The sequence below is a fragment of the Solanum stenotomum genome, chromosome 8, assembly GCF_019186545.1.
Source record: "Solanum stenotomum isolate F172 chromosome 8, ASM1918654v1, whole genome shotgun sequence".
NCBI classification, from domain to species: Eukaryota; Viridiplantae; Streptophyta; class Magnoliopsida; order Solanales; family Solanaceae; genus Solanum; species Solanum stenotomum.
Genome location: NC_064289.1, coordinates 22,532,994 through 22,551,731, shown reverse-complemented (window position 1 = coordinate 22,551,731; position 18,738 = coordinate 22,532,994). Strand labels below are relative to the sequence as shown.

The 18,738-nt window shown below is 37.7% G+C and overlaps 2 protein-coding genes across 4 annotated transcripts in view; one reads left to right on the top strand and one right to left on the bottom strand.

Moving 5' to 3' along the window:
- The window catches only part of LOC125874752 (protein HOTHEAD-like), a 392,923-nt gene that overhangs the window by 227,052 nt on the left and 147,133 nt on the right, over positions 1 to 18,738 (bottom strand). The gene's annotated exons all lie outside the window — the stretch shown is intronic.
- Positions 5,822 to 7,352, top strand: LOC125873618 (uncharacterized). Its single transcript, XM_049554507.1, has 5 exons — positions 5,822 to 5,871; positions 6,040 to 6,130; positions 6,496 to 6,766; positions 6,845 to 7,023; positions 7,323 to 7,352. Exons 1-5 carry the CDS (start codon positions 5,822 to 5,824, stop codon positions 7,350 to 7,352), a joined length of 621 nt encoding a protein of 206 aa, XP_049410464.1.

Sequence of the window (18,738 nt, the reverse complement as noted above, 5' to 3'; positions counted from 1 at the left end):
TTTTTTTTTTAAATTTAAAATTATATATAATTTTAAGTAATATGTATAATTATTTTTATAAAAATTGGAGGCCTCAAAAATATGGGGCCCAAGCGATGACTTTAGTAGCCTAGTGGTTAAGACGGCCCTGCCCACACTCCATTCCTATCTAGCTTCATAATATTTTACTAGATAACATATAAATGCTCTTAAGATAATATTTTCTTGTTTACTTGCCAAACACTAAAAAATAGATCAAGGACCTACTTATTCTCCAAAAATATATTTTCATATAAATTATCATATTCCATGAAAATCATTTTATTTCATACCAAAAACATCCATTTAGTACGTATTTTCTCTTAAATACCTCACTTTAAAAAAAATAAAATACTTTTAACCTTCCGAAAACTCGACCAAACAAACTATTAATCTGAGACTGCAAGTACCAGTGGCGGAACCAGAATTATCAGTAAGGGGGTTCAAAAACTGAAGAAATAGACACACGAAGTAGCCAAAGGGGGTTCAACATCTACTATATATACCTAAAAAATTATTTTAACTATGTAAAAATAATATAATTTTCCGTCGAAGAGGGTTCTACCCCCTAATGATAATGTGGCTCCGCCACTGGCAAGTACGATCTCTGAGTATTGAATTGCCCTTTATAGGAAGCGTTATATCTAAAAGGTGGAGTATTTCACATAAATTCGAATTAGTCAACTCAAATTAAATGGTGTTAACTCAAATTAAATGGCAGTAAACACCGGTGTACGAATTCTGAATAGCAACGCGCTAAGCAATAATAATTTGCTAAGTAGTATTTTTCTAATGACAATTTGGAGTCAAATTTAGAGAAAATAAACTAAAATAAATCATACAGGAAAATAAAGAATTAATACATGCATTGTATAGTAAAAATTAAAAATCGACCTGTAGATTAATATTTACTACAACTTTTCATAGTTTCATAAACTTCTAGTTTTATATTATATCCGTAAAATATATGTGCTAACAAATCGATATATACTGTTGTACAAAAACTAACATATGTTTTGTGTATTTATAAATTTAATTAAATGCATGTTAATATTATCCTGTGAGAGATAAAACTAGGATACCTTACCCTTCTTGCTCTGTTTTAATTTTTGGAAGTTTGTTAGAATTTTAAATTAGGACAGCCTGCCGACACCCTAATTAGTATATTTAATATTAATTAATCAAACTGGTTCTTGTCAATGTATCTGATCAAGTAGTGGCTTAATTAAATGGAAATCTGTTCGATACGATCTTCTTTTTTAGATAAAATTAATTAAAACAGTCCACCAAACATTTGATTGTAAAGCTTAGAGGTCTTGATACATTAATTAATTAGTGTCCACTAATTGTCACTTCTCAATTGATAAGCTAGCAATTTTTGATTGAACTTCATTTGGCTTACATTAATTTAATCTTATTAATTATTAATTGTGATATAGAATCTGTCCAACCGGCTGCTAACAGGTTCATTGTCAAGCTTACCAACTTGATTCATTACTTGTCTTTGATTTCCTGAATGGTCTCAATCCGAAAAGTTATTAAAATTTAGCTTAAGAAATAAGAATCATGCAAAACGTATAATAAGAGAATACTTATCATGTTTTCATTTAACGTGGAACTCTTCAGCACCTCCGTTTACCTCTTACCACGATTAAGGTTGGACATCTGGAGCATGTACATACAATTTAATATAAGATGTAATATCGTAAAATAAGAATTGAAATGGATCCTACTATGATATCATTTTTGACCTAATTAACTTAATTCCAAAATTTAATTTGTGGAAATTGCTTTGACCATATTGATAGATCACTCATCTCTTTTTAATTTGATATGAGACTCTTTAACATGAATTGAACCTGTAAATAACTCTTTATCTAATTACTTCCCTGGCAACACTACGTAGGATCCAACTTAATGGAAAAATGTTAAAGAAATGGACCTAAACCTAAGTGTTTTCGCAATTTCTTGGAGTTCAAAAAGAACGATCACGTCATCAACTTTTATTATGTCTATTAAATGACTTGATTTTCATTTACAAGTACATAGAAAAAGTAAATTTTCACTTTCGTTGTTTTGACCCTTTTCTCTCTTGTAATTTGTTCACTTAAGAATTTTTTTTCTTGTAAATTTTATGCTTAGTCAACTAATCATCTTTGCACTACTCAAGTTAATAAACAAAATATATTTTTTTATTTAAAGTTATTCTTTTCAACTCTTTATTGGTTAAAAAGATTAAGGCATATATAATTGATACTTTAAACAATAATAAATGTTATCCTAAGAATTGGTATACGAAATAGTTCGTAATTGTACACTATTCTCATTTGTATCTATTAGAAAAGAATTATTTGTGATTCAAAGTTTAAATTCACATAAACTCACACCGCATAGCCTAACGTCAAACCCACCCGCACCAGGCTACTTGTCATCTCTAGATTTATCAAAATTTGCAGGTACAAGACACCTTGAAGAAAAACAGACCAATGAATTAATTCAAGTGATGCATCATTTTAACATGGGCTTCTTACGTAAATGTACCATTGGATAGAAAGAGTAAATTTTTTAGGAATCTCATAGGGTAAGGAGCAAATTACATTTTATCACTATTCTTTTTCAATTTACAAAAATCCCTTAAAAGTGTTGCCATCCGAATGCATCTCATAATTTTCGGATACATCACATTTGATACATTATACAACTAGTTTGTTGAGATTAAAAATAAAATAAAATATAAAATTAAATGTCAGTTTCCTAAATCATGCAAATCAAATTGATGTCAATCTCTCCAAAATAACAGCTCTAAACAATTCAAATTTCAAATTTTATTCTCTCAAATCTCTCCCAAATTGTAAAGGATTAAAAAAAACATCGACAATTTTATATAGTTATGTATCATATACCTGACGAAGTAGTAGAAAAAGATAGATGAAGAAGAAGATGAAGAATAACTATCTCTTCAATAATTTGCAATTCATAAATCAGAAAGAGAAAAGATTTGAAATTCAAAAATAGAGTGATGGAGATAGTTCATGATACGTGATTTTAGGCGTGAAAAGGGGAAAAAAAAATCTTGGGGTGATAGTTTACAGTGATGTATCCGAAAAAGTGAGAGAAATTATGAAAAAGAGGGATTTTTGTAATTTTTTTGAAAAGGTAGGGAATAATAGAAAATAAGGTAAAAAAGATATATAGTTAGGTAATTAATCCATAGAAAAAGGTTAAACTAAATTGTAACACCTCGCTATTTGAAAGAACTAGAAAGAGCTAGAATTAAAAAGAGTCATTTTTGGAAAGAATGAAAAATCTGGAAAATTGGTTATGTTAAGTTTGAGTTTTGGGTCAACTTCAAACGATCATAACTCCAATCTCAAAATTAGTTAGGTGTGCTACAAGATACCATAGAAAAGATCTTTGAATTATCTTTCAAACGCCTCTGAGTTTGCTCGATTTCAAGTTCGTATGAGGGGGATATGACCATTCAAAGTTGGGCTGTCTAGATAAGGAAAGTCAAAACCGGATTTTAGGAGGGTATTATGGTCTTTTCACTACCCAATTATTTAATTTCGTTTTTTGTAATTAAGTTAGGGTCTAAACTGATTTGGTTTAGTTTACGCTTCATCAAAAAGAGTTAGGGTTTTGAGAAAAGAAAAAAAAAGAGGAGGAAGGAGGAGAAGAGGCAAGGAATCGTCAAGTTCTTGAAGCTAGGATTGTGGATTTCATCAAGGGGTGATCCTTACGAGGTATGTGAGATCACATAGCATTGGGCTAGTTCACCCACGCGCGAATCATGATTCAATTCTGCGAATTTATGTTCTTGAAAGTATAGAAATTGAGTTCTTGATGGGTTTTGTTGAAATTCTATTGGGTTCTTGATTTGTTGAAGTTGTTGAGGAATTCTTGAGTTAAATTCATGAAAATTGATGTTGTTTTGAGTAGTTTCTTGCACATTTTGGTTGTGTATTCGATTCTAAGTGGTTAGGGAAGGAACCATTCCAATCTAGAGGGTTTAGAGTTGAAAAACGAGCAAGAAAATTCGTCAAAAACCTGGGTAGGGGGCTGGGGCGCCGCGCCACTCAGAGCGCCCCAAATGAATCTCTGAATTTTGGGCTCTGGGGTACCGCGCCAGCCAGTGCACCCCAACCTAGCTACTGAAGTTTGCCCTCTGGCACCCCGCGCCACTCATAGCGCTAGGGACGCCAAGTCCTCTACCTTTTCCCACTTATTTCCGTTTGAGTTCCCTAGCAACGTACCTAAGTTTTCTAGTTCATTTCTACACCCTAAAGTATGTATAAAAACCATGAAATCATCCATAAACATGATATCATGTACCTTGAATCCATAATTCAATTCAAGGAAAGTTAAGAGTCAAGTCAAGAGAAGTTCATAGAGTTTTCCAAAAGTCTTTTACAAACATTTTAACTTTGTTTTAAGTTTTGAGTTGAGTAAAGAGTAAAGATTGAAGTTCATTTCTTCAAACTAGTATATCGGGACTATGTATGTATTCCCAAAGAGTAAATGTGTTCACATTTTAAACAAGAGAGGAAACACCGATTTTCAAGAGTGCCTTTTAGCTAGTTTTTGAGTAATTATCTCAAATCACAGAAAGAGTTTTGTTTTAAAACATATGAGCTAAGTATATTTTGGGAGTAGTATTGAGCATCGATATGGGGACGAGTTCATAATAACTCAAGTCTCCATAAACCATGTAGCCATCGTGGGTAGAAAGGGTCATACTTTTTAGATGACACCTTAATGCTTTTTAGCATAGACTAGTGGATCCATTTAGTTGAGGCGTTCTATATCCCGACAAGTTATAGGACAGATCTAGCAGCGTGGACGAGACGTTGTATCATCACTTTAGCTCATATTGATGGTTGTCGATTAGAGAAACTCCCATATAATTATATTTCTTTACTATATATGTATATTGAATTGTTACTTACTATTTTAAATGATTTATATAAACCGCATATTTACTGTTGTTTATTTATGAATTGATTTGAGTATTCATGCGTTGAGTAAATCTGAGGTAAGTGTTTCTTTCAGAATTCATTTCGAGCTTATGTCATGTTTAGTTTTTCCCTCACATGCTCGTACATTCAATGTACTAATGCCATTTAGCCTGTATCATTTTATGATGTAGATACAGGTAATCAGGATCAACATCCAGCGCCTCGTTGATCCGGTCGAGCATGTCAGAGTCTGTTGGTTAGCCTCATTGCATTCCGGAGGATCTCATTTTATTGCTTTACTAGTTCAGTTGTTTAGGATGATCGTGGGTCTGTCCCGACTTTCCTCATAGTTATTAGAGGCTTCATAGACAGTTACACGGTATTAGTTCTTTAGTCTTATTCATTTTAGTTGTTGTTTTAGACTTGAGTTTGCCTTATTGGCTAGTTGAATGTTTTCTTTATAACATTCTTGTTTTATATGAGTTCATCTTTGTTAAGTTAAGTCTTCCGCTGAGTAGTAAGCCAGACCAAGGGTTCGCTTGGGGCCAACAATGGTTCTCGAGTGCCAGTTCTACCCAGGGTGTAGGCTCGGGGTGTGACAAACTTGGTATCAAAGCCCATAGTTCAAGAGTCCTAGGGAGTCTATGAAGCCATGTATGTAGAGTCCTAGTTACCGGTATGAAGCGCGCCACATCTATAATTAGGAGGCAACAACAATTAAGACCTATCTCACTTCTTTCATATTCATGTCGTGCGATAGAGTTTATCTCTATAAAGTTTCCTTCTAACTCGTGCTTGCGCATGTCTTTCAGTTGATCATGCCTCCAAGAAGAGGTTTCTGAGGTCGTATGTCTAGGAGGAACGTTGATGAGCAAGGGGTACCTAATGCACCTGAAGTGTAACCCCAAGGGGAAGTCACCAATATTGAGTACATGGAAGCGACCAAAATGTTAAGTCAAGTTGTGACCAACTAAGATGGGCAGAAAGAGAACCGACAAGAAGGAAATGATACTTCGAGGATCCGTGAGTTCTTGAGGATGAATCCTCTAAACTTCACTGGTTCAAGTACTACTGAGGATCCAGAAATCTTTGTTGAGGAACTGCAAAAGGTGTTTGAGATTATGCACGTTGCTGATGCTAAGCGAGTGGAACTAGCTGTATATCAGCTAAAGAGTGTTGCTAGGACTTGGTTTGACTAGTGAAAGAAGAGTAAGGCTGAGGATGCACCGGTTTTGGGTTGGGCTGTGTTCGATAGTGTTTTCTTGGGGCGTTTCTTTCCCTGTGAACTGAGGTAAGCCAAGGTACGGGAATTCCTTACCCTTAAGCAGGATTCACTAAGTGTACATAAGTACAATTTGAAGTTCACCCAACTTTCCCAATATGCTCCAGAGATGGTTGCGGATATGAGAGCAGGATGAGTTTGTTTGTTGCTGGGTTGTCTCATCTATCAAGTAATGAGGGCAAGGCAGCTATGCTGATAGGGGACATGGATATAGCAAGATTGATGGTTTATGTGTAGCAGGTTGATGAAGAGAAGCTGAGAGATAGGGAAGAGTTCAAAAACAAGAAGGCTAGGACAGGGAATGAGTCTGGGCAACAAAGAAGTAATATGAACCGTTCTTCCTTTCAACATAAGCAAAATGGGCCTGCTCCATCATCTTCTAGTGCAACTGAACCAAGGAAAAAAGGTGAGTATACTAGTCAGAATTCGCAGAATTTCAGATCTAGACCCGCTCAGTCTCAAGGTAGTGTGGCACAAGGAGGAAACTGGGCTCCTACATGTGCTAAGTGTGGTAGGAACCACCCAGGTAAGTGTCGCGATGGCTCCACTGGTTGTTTCAAGTGTGGTCAAGAGGGTCACTTCATGAAAGAGTGCCCTAAGAATCGACAAGGAAATGGGAACCAGGGCAATAATGCCCAATCTTCATCAGTTGCTCCACTAGACAGTGTTGCACCTAGAGGAACTACTTCAGGTACTGGCGGAGGAGCAAACTGCCTATATGCTATCACTAGTCATCAAAAACAAGAGAATTCCCCAGATGTTGTCACTGTAGATCAAAGTCTTACTCTTGATGTTTATTCTTTGCTAGACCCAAGAGAAAGTTTATATTTTGTGACTCCTTATGTTGGAATTAATTTTGATGTTCTTCCTGAGAAACTTTGTGAGCCCTTTTGTGTTTCTACACCTGTTGGGGATTCTATCCTAACTGAGCGAGTCTATCGTGATTGTACCATTTTCGTTAATCACAAGAGCACCATAACTGATTTAGTTGAGTTAGACATAGTTGCTTTTGATGTTATTCTGGGTATGGACTGGCTTCATGCCTGTTATGCCTCCATTGATTGTAGAACTCGAATTGTCAAGTTCCAATTTCCTGATGAGACAGTTATAGAGAGGAGTAGCAGTTCAGCAGTCCCTAAGGGTCGTTTCATTTCGTACCTTAAGGCGAGAAAGTTAGTTTCCAAGGATTGTGTCTATCACTTAGTCCGAGTTAATGATTCTAGTGTTGAGACACCTCCTATTGAGTCAGTTCTAGTTGTGAGTGGGTTTCTAGAAGTCTTTCCTGATGATCTACCCGGAGTCCCTCCTAAGAGAGAAATAGACTTCGATATAGATATTCTTCCCGATACTCGTCGTATATCTATTTCGCCATATAGAATGGCACCATTAGAGTTAAATGAGTTAAAAGAGCAGTTGAAAGATCTCCTAGAGAAAGGTTTCATTCGACCAAGTGTCTCACCTTGGGGCACTCCGGTCTTATTTGTGAGGAAGAAAGATGGTTCCCTTAGAATGTGTATTGATTACCGTCAGTTGAACAAGGTTACCATCAAGAATATGTATCATCTTCCGAGAATTGATGATCTTTTCAATCAGCTTCAGGGTGCCACCTCTTTTTCTAAGATAGACCTCAGATTGGCTACCATCAGTTAAGAGTAAGGGAATGTGATATTCCAAAGACAACATTCAGGACCCGTTATGGTCATTATGAGTTCCTAGTTATGTCCTTTGGTTTGACTTATGCGCATGCACTATTCATGGACCTTATGAATAAAGTATTCAAGCCTTATTTAGATATGTTTGTTATCGTGTTCATTGATGACATACTAATCTATTCGAGAAATGATGAAGATCATGCTAGCCATCTCAAAATAGTTCTCCAGACTCTAAATGATAGGGAGTTGTATGCTAAGTTCTTTAAATGTGAGTTTTGGCTTGAGTTTGTGGCATTCTTGGGTCATATTGTTTTCGGTGATGGGATTAGAGTTGACACTCAGAAAATAGAGACAGTGTAGAATTAGCCTAGACCTATATCTTCAACTGATATTAGGAGTTTCTTGGGGTTGGATGGATATTATAGAAGGTTCGTAGTGGGGTTATCAACTATTTCATCCCTTTTAACCAAGTTGACTCAGAAAACAGTAAAGGTTCAATGGTCTGAAGCTTCTGAGAAAAGCTTTAGGAATTGAAAAAGAGGTTGACTACTGCCCTAGTGTTGACCTTACCAAAAGGTACGCAAGGCTTTGCTGTTTATTGTGATGCGTCTAGAGTTGGTTTGGGTCTTTTGTTAATGTAGAATGACAAATTTATAACTTATGCCTGATGTTTGCGTAATCAAGATATAACTTCCGATGCAAGTGTCTACGATCGTACAATAGTTTAGTAACCCAACCAAGGGTTAGAATCGTTCCCAAGAGAGTGGTTTTGAGAATTAATAAAAAAAAAACTTAGTTCTAACTATCCGTAGCTAAAGACATTAACGATTAAAAACATTGTAAATTAAAGAAGGACATAAGAGTGTTAATTAACAATGAGGGGGGGGGGGGGGGGGGGGNGGGGGGGGGGGGGGGTTGTCACAATTAGGTAAAAACAACAAAATAAACAAGGGTTTCTAAATAATGAGAGGGGATCCTTGGTATGTGATGGGAATACGGGTTAAGCTAGATTATTGGGTACATGCTTTCGATAGAAGATTCATAGAATAATTGTGAATAGGCTAGACTTTAGGGGGGGATAAGCTCTCTCTCAAGAAACTTACCCCATTTCAAATGCGTTCTTCTCGGACACCCACTTACCGCATGAAGACAAGCCTACGCCTTAACCCACTCACTCTCTCGAGCTGAGTGTGTGGATATGGGACTAGGGTTCACTCTCTCGAGCTGAACCTCATGTCGACCCACTCACATTGGCCATCAATCTAGTGGTCTTAGTTTTACGAACTTTTTCTCGAGCAAGTCGAAAACACATAAATAAACTTGTATTTGCGGCTACAAATTCATCAAATTCATCCACAACCACTAAACGAAATCACAATTAAACTACGATTAAACTATCAACAAACAAGACCCAACAATTATCTTAACCCATATTCGCTAAATCACACCCCAAGAATTGGGGTTTTTAGCTACACATCAAGAGATAGAAATTTATACCTCGATAAGCTTGCATTCAAATGTGTATGAAGATTTAAGTTTTGTTATAAGCCAAGAATGAAGAATCCAAAAGACCCAAGTCCAAATCCTTAGAGATGAAACCCTCTTTTTCTTCAAGTTTTCAAAACCCTCTCAAACTCAAAGCAAAAATACTAAAAAGTTCTATTCTATATGAAAATTATAATAATTGTTCGATTCCCTAAAAACTACAACTCTAACTAGTATTTATAGTTTTCACAGATTTGTGCTACATCGGATCATTTGGCGTCGTTAGTCGGAATCGCTGATCAACTTGGCGATTCGCCCTTTGGTGTAGTTCATCGTTGTCTTGCATCAGCCTTCAGCATCGTCGTACTCTGGGTCATTGGGCGACATGGTACTGCTTCGCGGAACTTCTCGGCAATGCACCAACTGCTCCCTATTTCCGCTGACTTGATCCGTTCCTTCAGGGCTTAGCACACTGAAACAAAAGGCAAAGTAAGACCTTTTGGCGACTCGCCAAATGGACTCGGCGATCCTCAGGCCTTCATTTTTTTGTTCTTCTCAGCCTTTTCGTTCCTTTTTGCGACGTAGTGTCCATGCTTTCCTTCAAAAATCAAATACCTGAAACTTAAGGGTTTTCATCAGATATTGAGTAAAATAAGCATTTTAGGACACAATTTCTATTAAAATATAGCCCTAAATGAGTCCAATTTGTGGACTCATCAACACCCCCAACTTAAACTTTTGCTTGTCCTCAAGCAAACTCAAGTTCAACCGTTCAAAAAGGGTGTCTCGAATAGTGCTACACAAGACTCAATCATGAATGCACACAACAAAACTCAATTTACTTATGCAAAGATCAAATGTGTACTCAAATATTCAAGTTGTGACTCACTAATATAAACGAATCTCATGCTCACAATACTTGCTTCAAATGCAAGTTCAAGCTCAACTATAGTGTTCAAATGCCCTCACACAAAGAATGATTCCATATTCACACAATGGTTTCACAGTTTAAAGCTTCAGAATCAGATGCAACACTCACACTCACAAAGAAGAACATAATGCATAATTTCACCCATAGGTTTGCCCGTATTTCCAATCAACATTTGTTTCAGCTCACTCAAGATCAAAAAGGTCTTTTCAAGGCTTGTAATGGGGCTGAGTGCAATGATATAGTCATTTAGGCTCAGTGACTTTCATCCTCATGAAATGTGGTGCTCACAACACTTCCTTTCCTTTTCCTTCATCATTATCATTAGTGCTCATAAGTCATCCTATTATTCACTTTCCATGGATTGTTTGGGAACCCCATCTCTTTTGTACTTTATTCCATAACTTTCTTTTTCATTCTTTTTCATTTTCTTTCTCTTCTCTTTTTTTTATATGGAGGGGTTCCATTTTCTCAACACTATAGGTTAAAGGAGACTTTCCTTGCACTTCTTGACTTTCCCTTTTTCTTTTTCACCACACCCCCAACTTAGGCTTTTGGCCTAAGTTGGCTATTCAATTAACCACAATTCAAGAGGATTATAGGTAATGGATTAAGAAAGGTCTAGTTTTCAAAAGGTGTTCAAGAGAGAATCACACGCTCACAAGGTAGGTCACAAAAGAGGTAGATGTCAAATTGGCTCACACTCGTATAAGTTGCCTAAGATCATATTAAGAGATAGCATCACTCAGTTGACCGGACCAACGGGGTAAATTCTAGGATCTATCATACATAGTTCACAGGTAAGCTCATCACACTAGGCATTGATACTATAAGTCAAACAAGACTCCACACTTTCGCTAGTGTCCAATGATCATCACAAGAGAATCGATTTGATAAATAGCTAATCACAACGAGATGCAAAGAGTTCACATATTGTCTATGCAACTTCATTTGGCCTCATCGTAGCCGCGCATTCATGTTCGATTGATTGAGAATACTATTCAAGTCATCGGTATTGATTGGAACCGAGACTCAAATTTTTGCAAAAGAACAGCCACATTCAAGAGCATATAGAGGGTGGCGAAAATGTGCAAAAAATTCAAAATTTTTCGGAAGGGTCCAAATCATTTTGCAATTTAAAATAAAAAGGATCTTATAAAAGGAGCCATAAGCTCAAACATCCACAGAAAAGCAGTATTTAACACAATTTTAAACAGAACAACCCAAATATAAACAAAATACAAACATCAAATAGCACACAAAGGTAGGCTTTACCCCACTACAAATAAAAGTAATTTGTCCTCAAATGCAATTAACACAGAATATCCAGACTTTAGAATAGAGAAGGATAGAGAGGGATGTAGAAAAAAATCCTGTCTACACAATCGCTCCATATGTCTGGGCATTAGTGCCCGATGTGTCAGCTTGGAACTTGATAATGGCTCCCGGAGCTTCTTCAGAAGATTCAACGGCATCTGACTTACTAAGATGGTCCAAGTCATGAGTCGCTAGAAAGGAGTGGATAGCTGTGAAGAATCCACGTCTCCATGAGGGAATCTTGAGGATTTGTTCTCTTGTTGGCACTAGGCTTCTTGTCCTCAATATCCGTTTTGGGAGGATTTGTTACCTTTGTATTTTTCCTGAATTTTTTCTCTCTTGTTTGTCGGGGCGGCATATCTCTTCTAGCTACTTTCAGTTTTGCCATTTCTGCAAAGTTTCGAGAAAAAGTTAGAAAGTATTCAGACAAAAACAAGGTAGTTCTATTGCAAAATCACTTCGTTGAACCAGTTGGCGAAGAACGTATCTACTTCGGCAGTTCACCTAGTGCAGTGCATTGAGAATACAAGGGTGCAGTTAAAGGGCGAACAAGAAGTCTTTCGGCGAGTCACCGAATGCTTTTGGCGATCAAAGGCTTCTAGCTGAAAGTTACAGATCTAAACATTACATATGGCATTAAAATAACGGCGAAATGAGGATGTTAGGCGAACCACTGAGCAGTTTAGCGAGCTCGATTTAACTCGCCAAATGGCCTACGTGCCTAATACCCATCTTCTTGAATCCAACCCTGCAACCCTCGGAAACAAAATTAAGGCACGCACAACTCAAATTAGGCTTAAACCCAGTGACAATCATGTACAACCCATAATTTTCATTCAATTTAAAGCGCAACTTTTATGAATTAACTATTTAACTTAATACAGGCAAAATTTATGAACCTAATAGGCAAAGAAATGTTCTAATCCTACCAGATAGGCCCAACACACATCATCAAAGGAATGCCATTTCATTTGAGTACAACTTTCGAGGAAAGGAACGCGGAGTTTGAAGTACCAACCTTTTATGCCAATCAAATGGCTATTGAGATGCTAGAAAGCAATGTGATTGAACTCATAGCACAATTTGACACTAAAAATACTCTATAAATGCAAAAATATAGCAGCTAGCGTGCGGGTGTGAGTTTGGGAAGACAAAAAAAAGTGAGGAAAAGTGAATGAAGTTCAAACTTTTAAACCTTTGGCTTGCAAAACCATCCCGTTTTTTCCCGTTTGGCGACATTAATCCCGATCGCTGATCTATTCGGTGTGACGTCAAATATTCATTTGCCCCGCCAAAGTTTACAAAACCTCCATGTTGTGTGGGAGTCTAAAAGGCGGTCTCTGTCGGGATCGCCGACACGATCGTCGTTATGCCAATAATTTCCTGTGCTTGCCGAGTTTTATAGACTCCAATGCAAGATGATCTTGAGTCTAACATCGGTCTAGTTCGGAGTCATCGAACCATTTGGTGATTCTCTGATTAGACCTGTTGCTCGCCAATTTGCAGTTTTTGTTCACTCTCCACACTTTCGTCTACACAGTCAACACACCATTATTTTATCAAACCAACCTAAAGTAATAAAGGGTTTTGGGTTGCCTCCCAAACAACGCCTTAGTTAACGTCGTGGCATGATACAAGTTCAAACCTCATTCTTGGGGTTACCCATAGTATCAATCGGCAAACCCCCTTGCTGTCTCGGATTTAGGTTAGAAGAGATATGACCCATCTGGGTTTCTAACTGCTTGATTGAAATTGAATGGGAGGTGGCGGTCTGGCTAAGGGTAGATACATCTTCTTTAATGCCTTTTAGCATTTTTTCTGAACCTTCAAGTTTGTTGAGGATACGTGAGAGCATATCCTCAGACCTACCTCCTTCTGAATCCTTGGGTTTTTGGCGCTCATGGGGAGGCACATATCTATCCTTCTCCCCATTTTTCCAATTCGAATTACGGTCCCTACATTCACAATCTCGGTCCTTCCAGTCTTTGTTTCTAGCCCAACCTTGGTTACCACCCTGCCTTGGGTAATTTGAGCGATAGCCACCGCCTTGGTTGGCTAGAAAATTTACCTCCTCGTTATACAAGGCTTCAAACTTAATATCCTCAGGATTAGCACACCCGACCCCCACAACATTGACACCACGGGCACCAACCCCCATGATATTTTTGGATCAAATATCAAGCTGCGTCATGATTTTGGCCATGTTCTGGTCTCTCTCATTGTCTTTTTCAATCTGCTCTTTGGATAGCTTGAAGGTGAGAGGGGACACTTGGTCCTCACGAGTGTACTATGCTCTGTTGATGGTTGTCATGCCATCTAAAAGCTAGGTTGCTACTGCATACGGCTGCTGTATTAAGCCTTTCGACGAAAGTTGGTCAGCGACACCTTTGTTTACCGAGTCCAAACTTCGGTAGAAGTACTGAAGTAGCATGTTATCAAGCAAACCATGGGTTGGGCATTGTAGCATCAATTTTTTTCAACCATAGCCAAGTCTCGTGCAGAGGCTCTCCTTCCAGACGCTTAAAGCTCTGGATGTTATCCCTAAGTGACATCATCTTCGAGGGAGGGATAAATCATACTTGAAATTCGGTTATCAGTCCCTCCCAAGAAGTGATGGATTCTCGCGGCAACTCGGCTAGCCATTTGCACGCCTCTCCCACCAATGAGAAAGGGAATTGCCTCAACTAGACCGACTCCTAGGAGATGTTTTTGAACGAGAATGGTCCGTACACATCTACAAAGTTTTAAAGATGCTCGTGAGGATCCTCATGAGCCAGTCCTCTGAAAAGTCCCTTTAGTTGCAAGAGTTTCAACATGGTGCTCGTTATGTGGAACACTACGTTTTCCTCGGTTGGGGATAGACGGTTGGCTCCAACACCTCCCATGAGATGAGGGTCATTGATGTTGGGTTCTTAGACATCGTTGAGATTACTGATGTTGTCCTGATGGCCCACCTGGCTACCGTTGCTACCGTTAACACTCATGCTTTCTGAAATATTCACACAAGCAAATAAAACAAAACAAAAAATTAGGTGAGTAAACTACAACTAAGAAGAACATAAATTCTACTAATCTAAAAATTCTCAAATAACACCACTCCCCGACAGCGACGCCATTTTGATGTTTGTGTAATCAAGACACAATTTCTGATGTAAGTGTCTACGATCGTACAATAGTTTAGTAACCTAACCAAGGGTTGGGATCTTTCCCAAGAAAGAGGTTTTGAAAATTAATTGAAAAAATAAAACTTAGTTCTAACTAGTCGTAGCTAAAGACATTAACGATTAAAAACATTGTAAATTAAAGGGGGTCACAAGAGTGTAAATTAACAATGGGGGTTTTTTTTAGTCACAAGTAGGTAAAAACAACAAAATAAACAAGGGATTCTAAGTAATGAGAGGGGATCCTTGGTATGTGACGGGAAGACAGGTCAAACTAGATTATTGGGTACATGCTTTCGATAGAAGATTCATAGAGTAATTGTGACTAGGCTAGACTTTAAGGGGGATAAGCTCTCTCTCGAGCAACTTACCCCGTTTCAAATGTATTCCTCTCGGACACCCATTTGCCGCATGAACACCAGGCTACGCCTTAACCCACTCACTCTATTGACTTGAGTGTGTGGATATGGGACTAGGGTTCACTCTCTCGAGCTGAACCTCATGTAGACCCACTCACACTGGCTATCAATCTAGTGGCCTTAGTTTTACGACCTCTCTCTCGAGCAAGCCGAAAACACATAAATAAACTTATACTTGCAACTACAAATTCATTAAACTCATCCACAATCACTAAACGAAATCACAATTAAACTACGATTAAACTATCATCAAACAAGACCAAACAATTATCTTAACCCATATTCGCTAAATCACACCCTAAGTATTGGGGTTTTTAGCCACACATCAACAGATATAAATTTATACCTAAATGAGCTTGCATTCAAATGGGTAAGAAGATTTAAGTCTTGTTACATGCCAAGAATGAAGAATCCAAAATACCCAACTCCAAATCCTTGGATATGAAACCCTCTTTTTCTTCAAGTCTTCAAAACCTTCTCAAACTCAAAACAAAAATACTAAAAAGTTATATTCTATATGAAAATTATAATAATTGTTCGACTCCCTCAAAACTACAACTCTAACTAATATTTATAGTTTTCACAGATTTGTGTTGCAGCGGATCATTCGGCAATTCACCCTTTGGTGTAGCTCATTGCCCTCTTGCACCAGCCTTCAGCATTGTCATACTCTGTGTCATTGGCCGACATGGTACTGCTTCACAGAACTTCTCGGCAATCTGCCGACTTGATCCTTTCCTTCAGGGCTCAGCACATTGGAACAAAAGGCGAAGTAAGACCTTTCAGTGACTTGCCAAGTGGACTCGACAATCCTCATTCCTTCATTTCTTCGTTCTTCTTAGCCTTTTCGTTCCTTTTTGCGATGTAGTGTCCATGCTTTCCTTCAAACATCAAATACCTGAAATTTAAGGGTTTTCATCAGATATTTAGATAAAATAAGCATTTGAGGATACAATTTCTATTAAAATATATCCCTAAATGAGTCCAATTTATGGACTCATCAATGCCTCCCGACAGTTGAAAGTTCATGAGAAGAATTACCCAACCCATGAACTAGAGTTAGCTGTCGTAGTATTTACTTTGAAAATATGGCATCACTATCGTTATGGTGTTCATGTAGATGTGTTCACCGATCACAAGAATCTTCAGTATGTGTTTAGTCAGAAAGAGCTCAACTTCAGATAGAGAAGGTGGTTATAGTTACTCAAGGATTTTGATATGAGTATTCTATATCACCAGGTAAGGATAATGTTGTTGTTGATGCTTTGAGTAGGTTGTCTATGGGTAGTACCGCCCATGTTGAAGAAGAGAAGAAAGAGTTAGCAGAAGATATGCCCAGACTTGCACGATTAGGAGTTCGACTAATGGATTCCACAGAAGGAAGAGTAGTAGTGATGAATGAAGATGAATCGTCATTAGTGTCAGAGGTGAAAGAGAAGCAAAACCAAGATCATATTTTTCTTGAATTGAAGACAAATGTTCATAAGTAAAAAGTAACGGCTTTTGAACAAGGGGGAGATGACGTATTGAGGTATCAAGGTAGGTTGTGTGTACCAAGGGTGGATGAACTCCAAGAAAGAATTATGGAGAAAGCTCATAGCTCCAAATATTCCATTCATCCGGGTTCCACAAAGATGTATCGTGACTTGAGAGAAGTTTATTGGTGGAGTATTATGAAGAAATGTATCGTAAAGTTTGTTGCTAAGTGTCCAAATTGCCAATAATTTAAAGTAGAGCACCAAAGGCCCGGTGGTATGGCTCAGAACATAGACTTTCAAAATGGAAATGGGAGATGATCATATGGATTTCATCATAGGTTTACCAAGGTCTCGCATGCAACATTATTTTATTTGGGTGATTGTTGATAGAATGATAAAATCAGCCCACTTTCTACCGATAAAGACTACCCATTCAGCAGAAGATTATGCTTGTACATTCAAGAGTTAGTAAGACTTCATGGAGTCCCTGTTTCAATTATTTTAGAGCATAATTTACTGCATATTTTTGGAAGTCATTCCAGAAAGGTTTGGGTTCGAAAGTGAACTTGAGTACTGTTTTTCATCCTCAGAGAGATGGTCAAGCAGAGCGCACTATTCAGACTCTAGAAGATATATTGAGGGCCTGTGTGATTGATTTCAAAGGTAACTGGGATGATAACCTACCTCCGTATGAAGCTCTATATGGGAGAAAATGCAGATCTCCTATTGGATGATTTGAAGTTGGTGAAACTGGGTTGATAGGACCAGACTTAGTTCATCAAGCTATGGAGAAAGTGAAAGTTATTCAAGAGAGGTTGAAAACAATGCAGAGTCGTCAGAAGTCCTACACTGATATTAGGAGAAGGGAGTTAAAGTTAGAAGTAGATGATTGGGTATACTTGAAAGTTTCACCCATGAAGGGTGTTATGAGATTTGGTAAGAAGGGGAAGCTTAGTCCCTGGTATATTGGTCGTTACAAAATATCCAAAAAGATGGGTAATGTAGCTTATGAGTTAGAGCTACCACAAGAGTTAGCAGCGGTCCATCCGGTGTTTCATGTTTCCATGTTGAAGAAGTGCATGGGAGATCCTTCACTTATCATACCAACTGAAGATATTGGTATAAATGATAGCTTGTCTTATGAGGAGATCCCTGTTCAGATTCTAGACCGGCAGGTTCGCAAGTTGAGGACCAAGGAAGTAGCATCAGTCAAAGTTTTTTGGAGAAATCAGTTTGTTGAGAAAGCTACTTAGGAAGCTGAGGAGGATATGAAAAAGAGATATCCACATCTCTTTGAGCACGGAGAAATTCCAGACCAATGTACTAATTTTCTTCTTAGTACTCTTTAATTGATATGCTTAATGTGTTAGATTTGCTTGTTGGGTGTTTGAACTGAATATTTGAGAGTAATCTCATTCGAGGACGAATGTTCACAAGGGGGAGATATTGTAACACCTCGCTATTTGAAAGAACTTGAAGAGTTAGAATTAAAAAAAGTCATTTTTGGAAAGAATGAAAAATTTGGAAAATCGGTTTAGTTATGTTAAGTTTGAGGTTTGGGTCAACTTCAAACTACCATAACTCCACCTCAGGATGATTTAGGTGTGCTACAAGATACCTTAGGAAATATCTTTGAATTATTTTTTTAACGCCACTGAGTTTTCTCAATTTAGAGTTTGTATGAGAGGGATATGATTATTCAAAGTTGGGATGTCTAGATAAGGAAAGTCAAAAACGGATTTTAAGAGGGTATTATGGTCTTTTCACTACCCAATTATTTAATTTTGTTTTTGGTAAGTAAGTTAGAGTCTAAACTGATTTGGTTCAGTTTACCTTCATCAAAAAGAGTTACGGTTTTGAGAAAAGAAAAAAAAAAGGAGAAAAGAGGAGAAGAGGTAAGGAATCGTCATGTTCTTGAAGCTAGGATTGTGGATTTCATCAATGGGTGATCCCTACGAGGTATGTGAGATCACATAGTATTGGGTTAGTTCACCCACCCGTGAATCATGATTCAATTCTGCGAAGTTATGTTCTTGAAAGTAT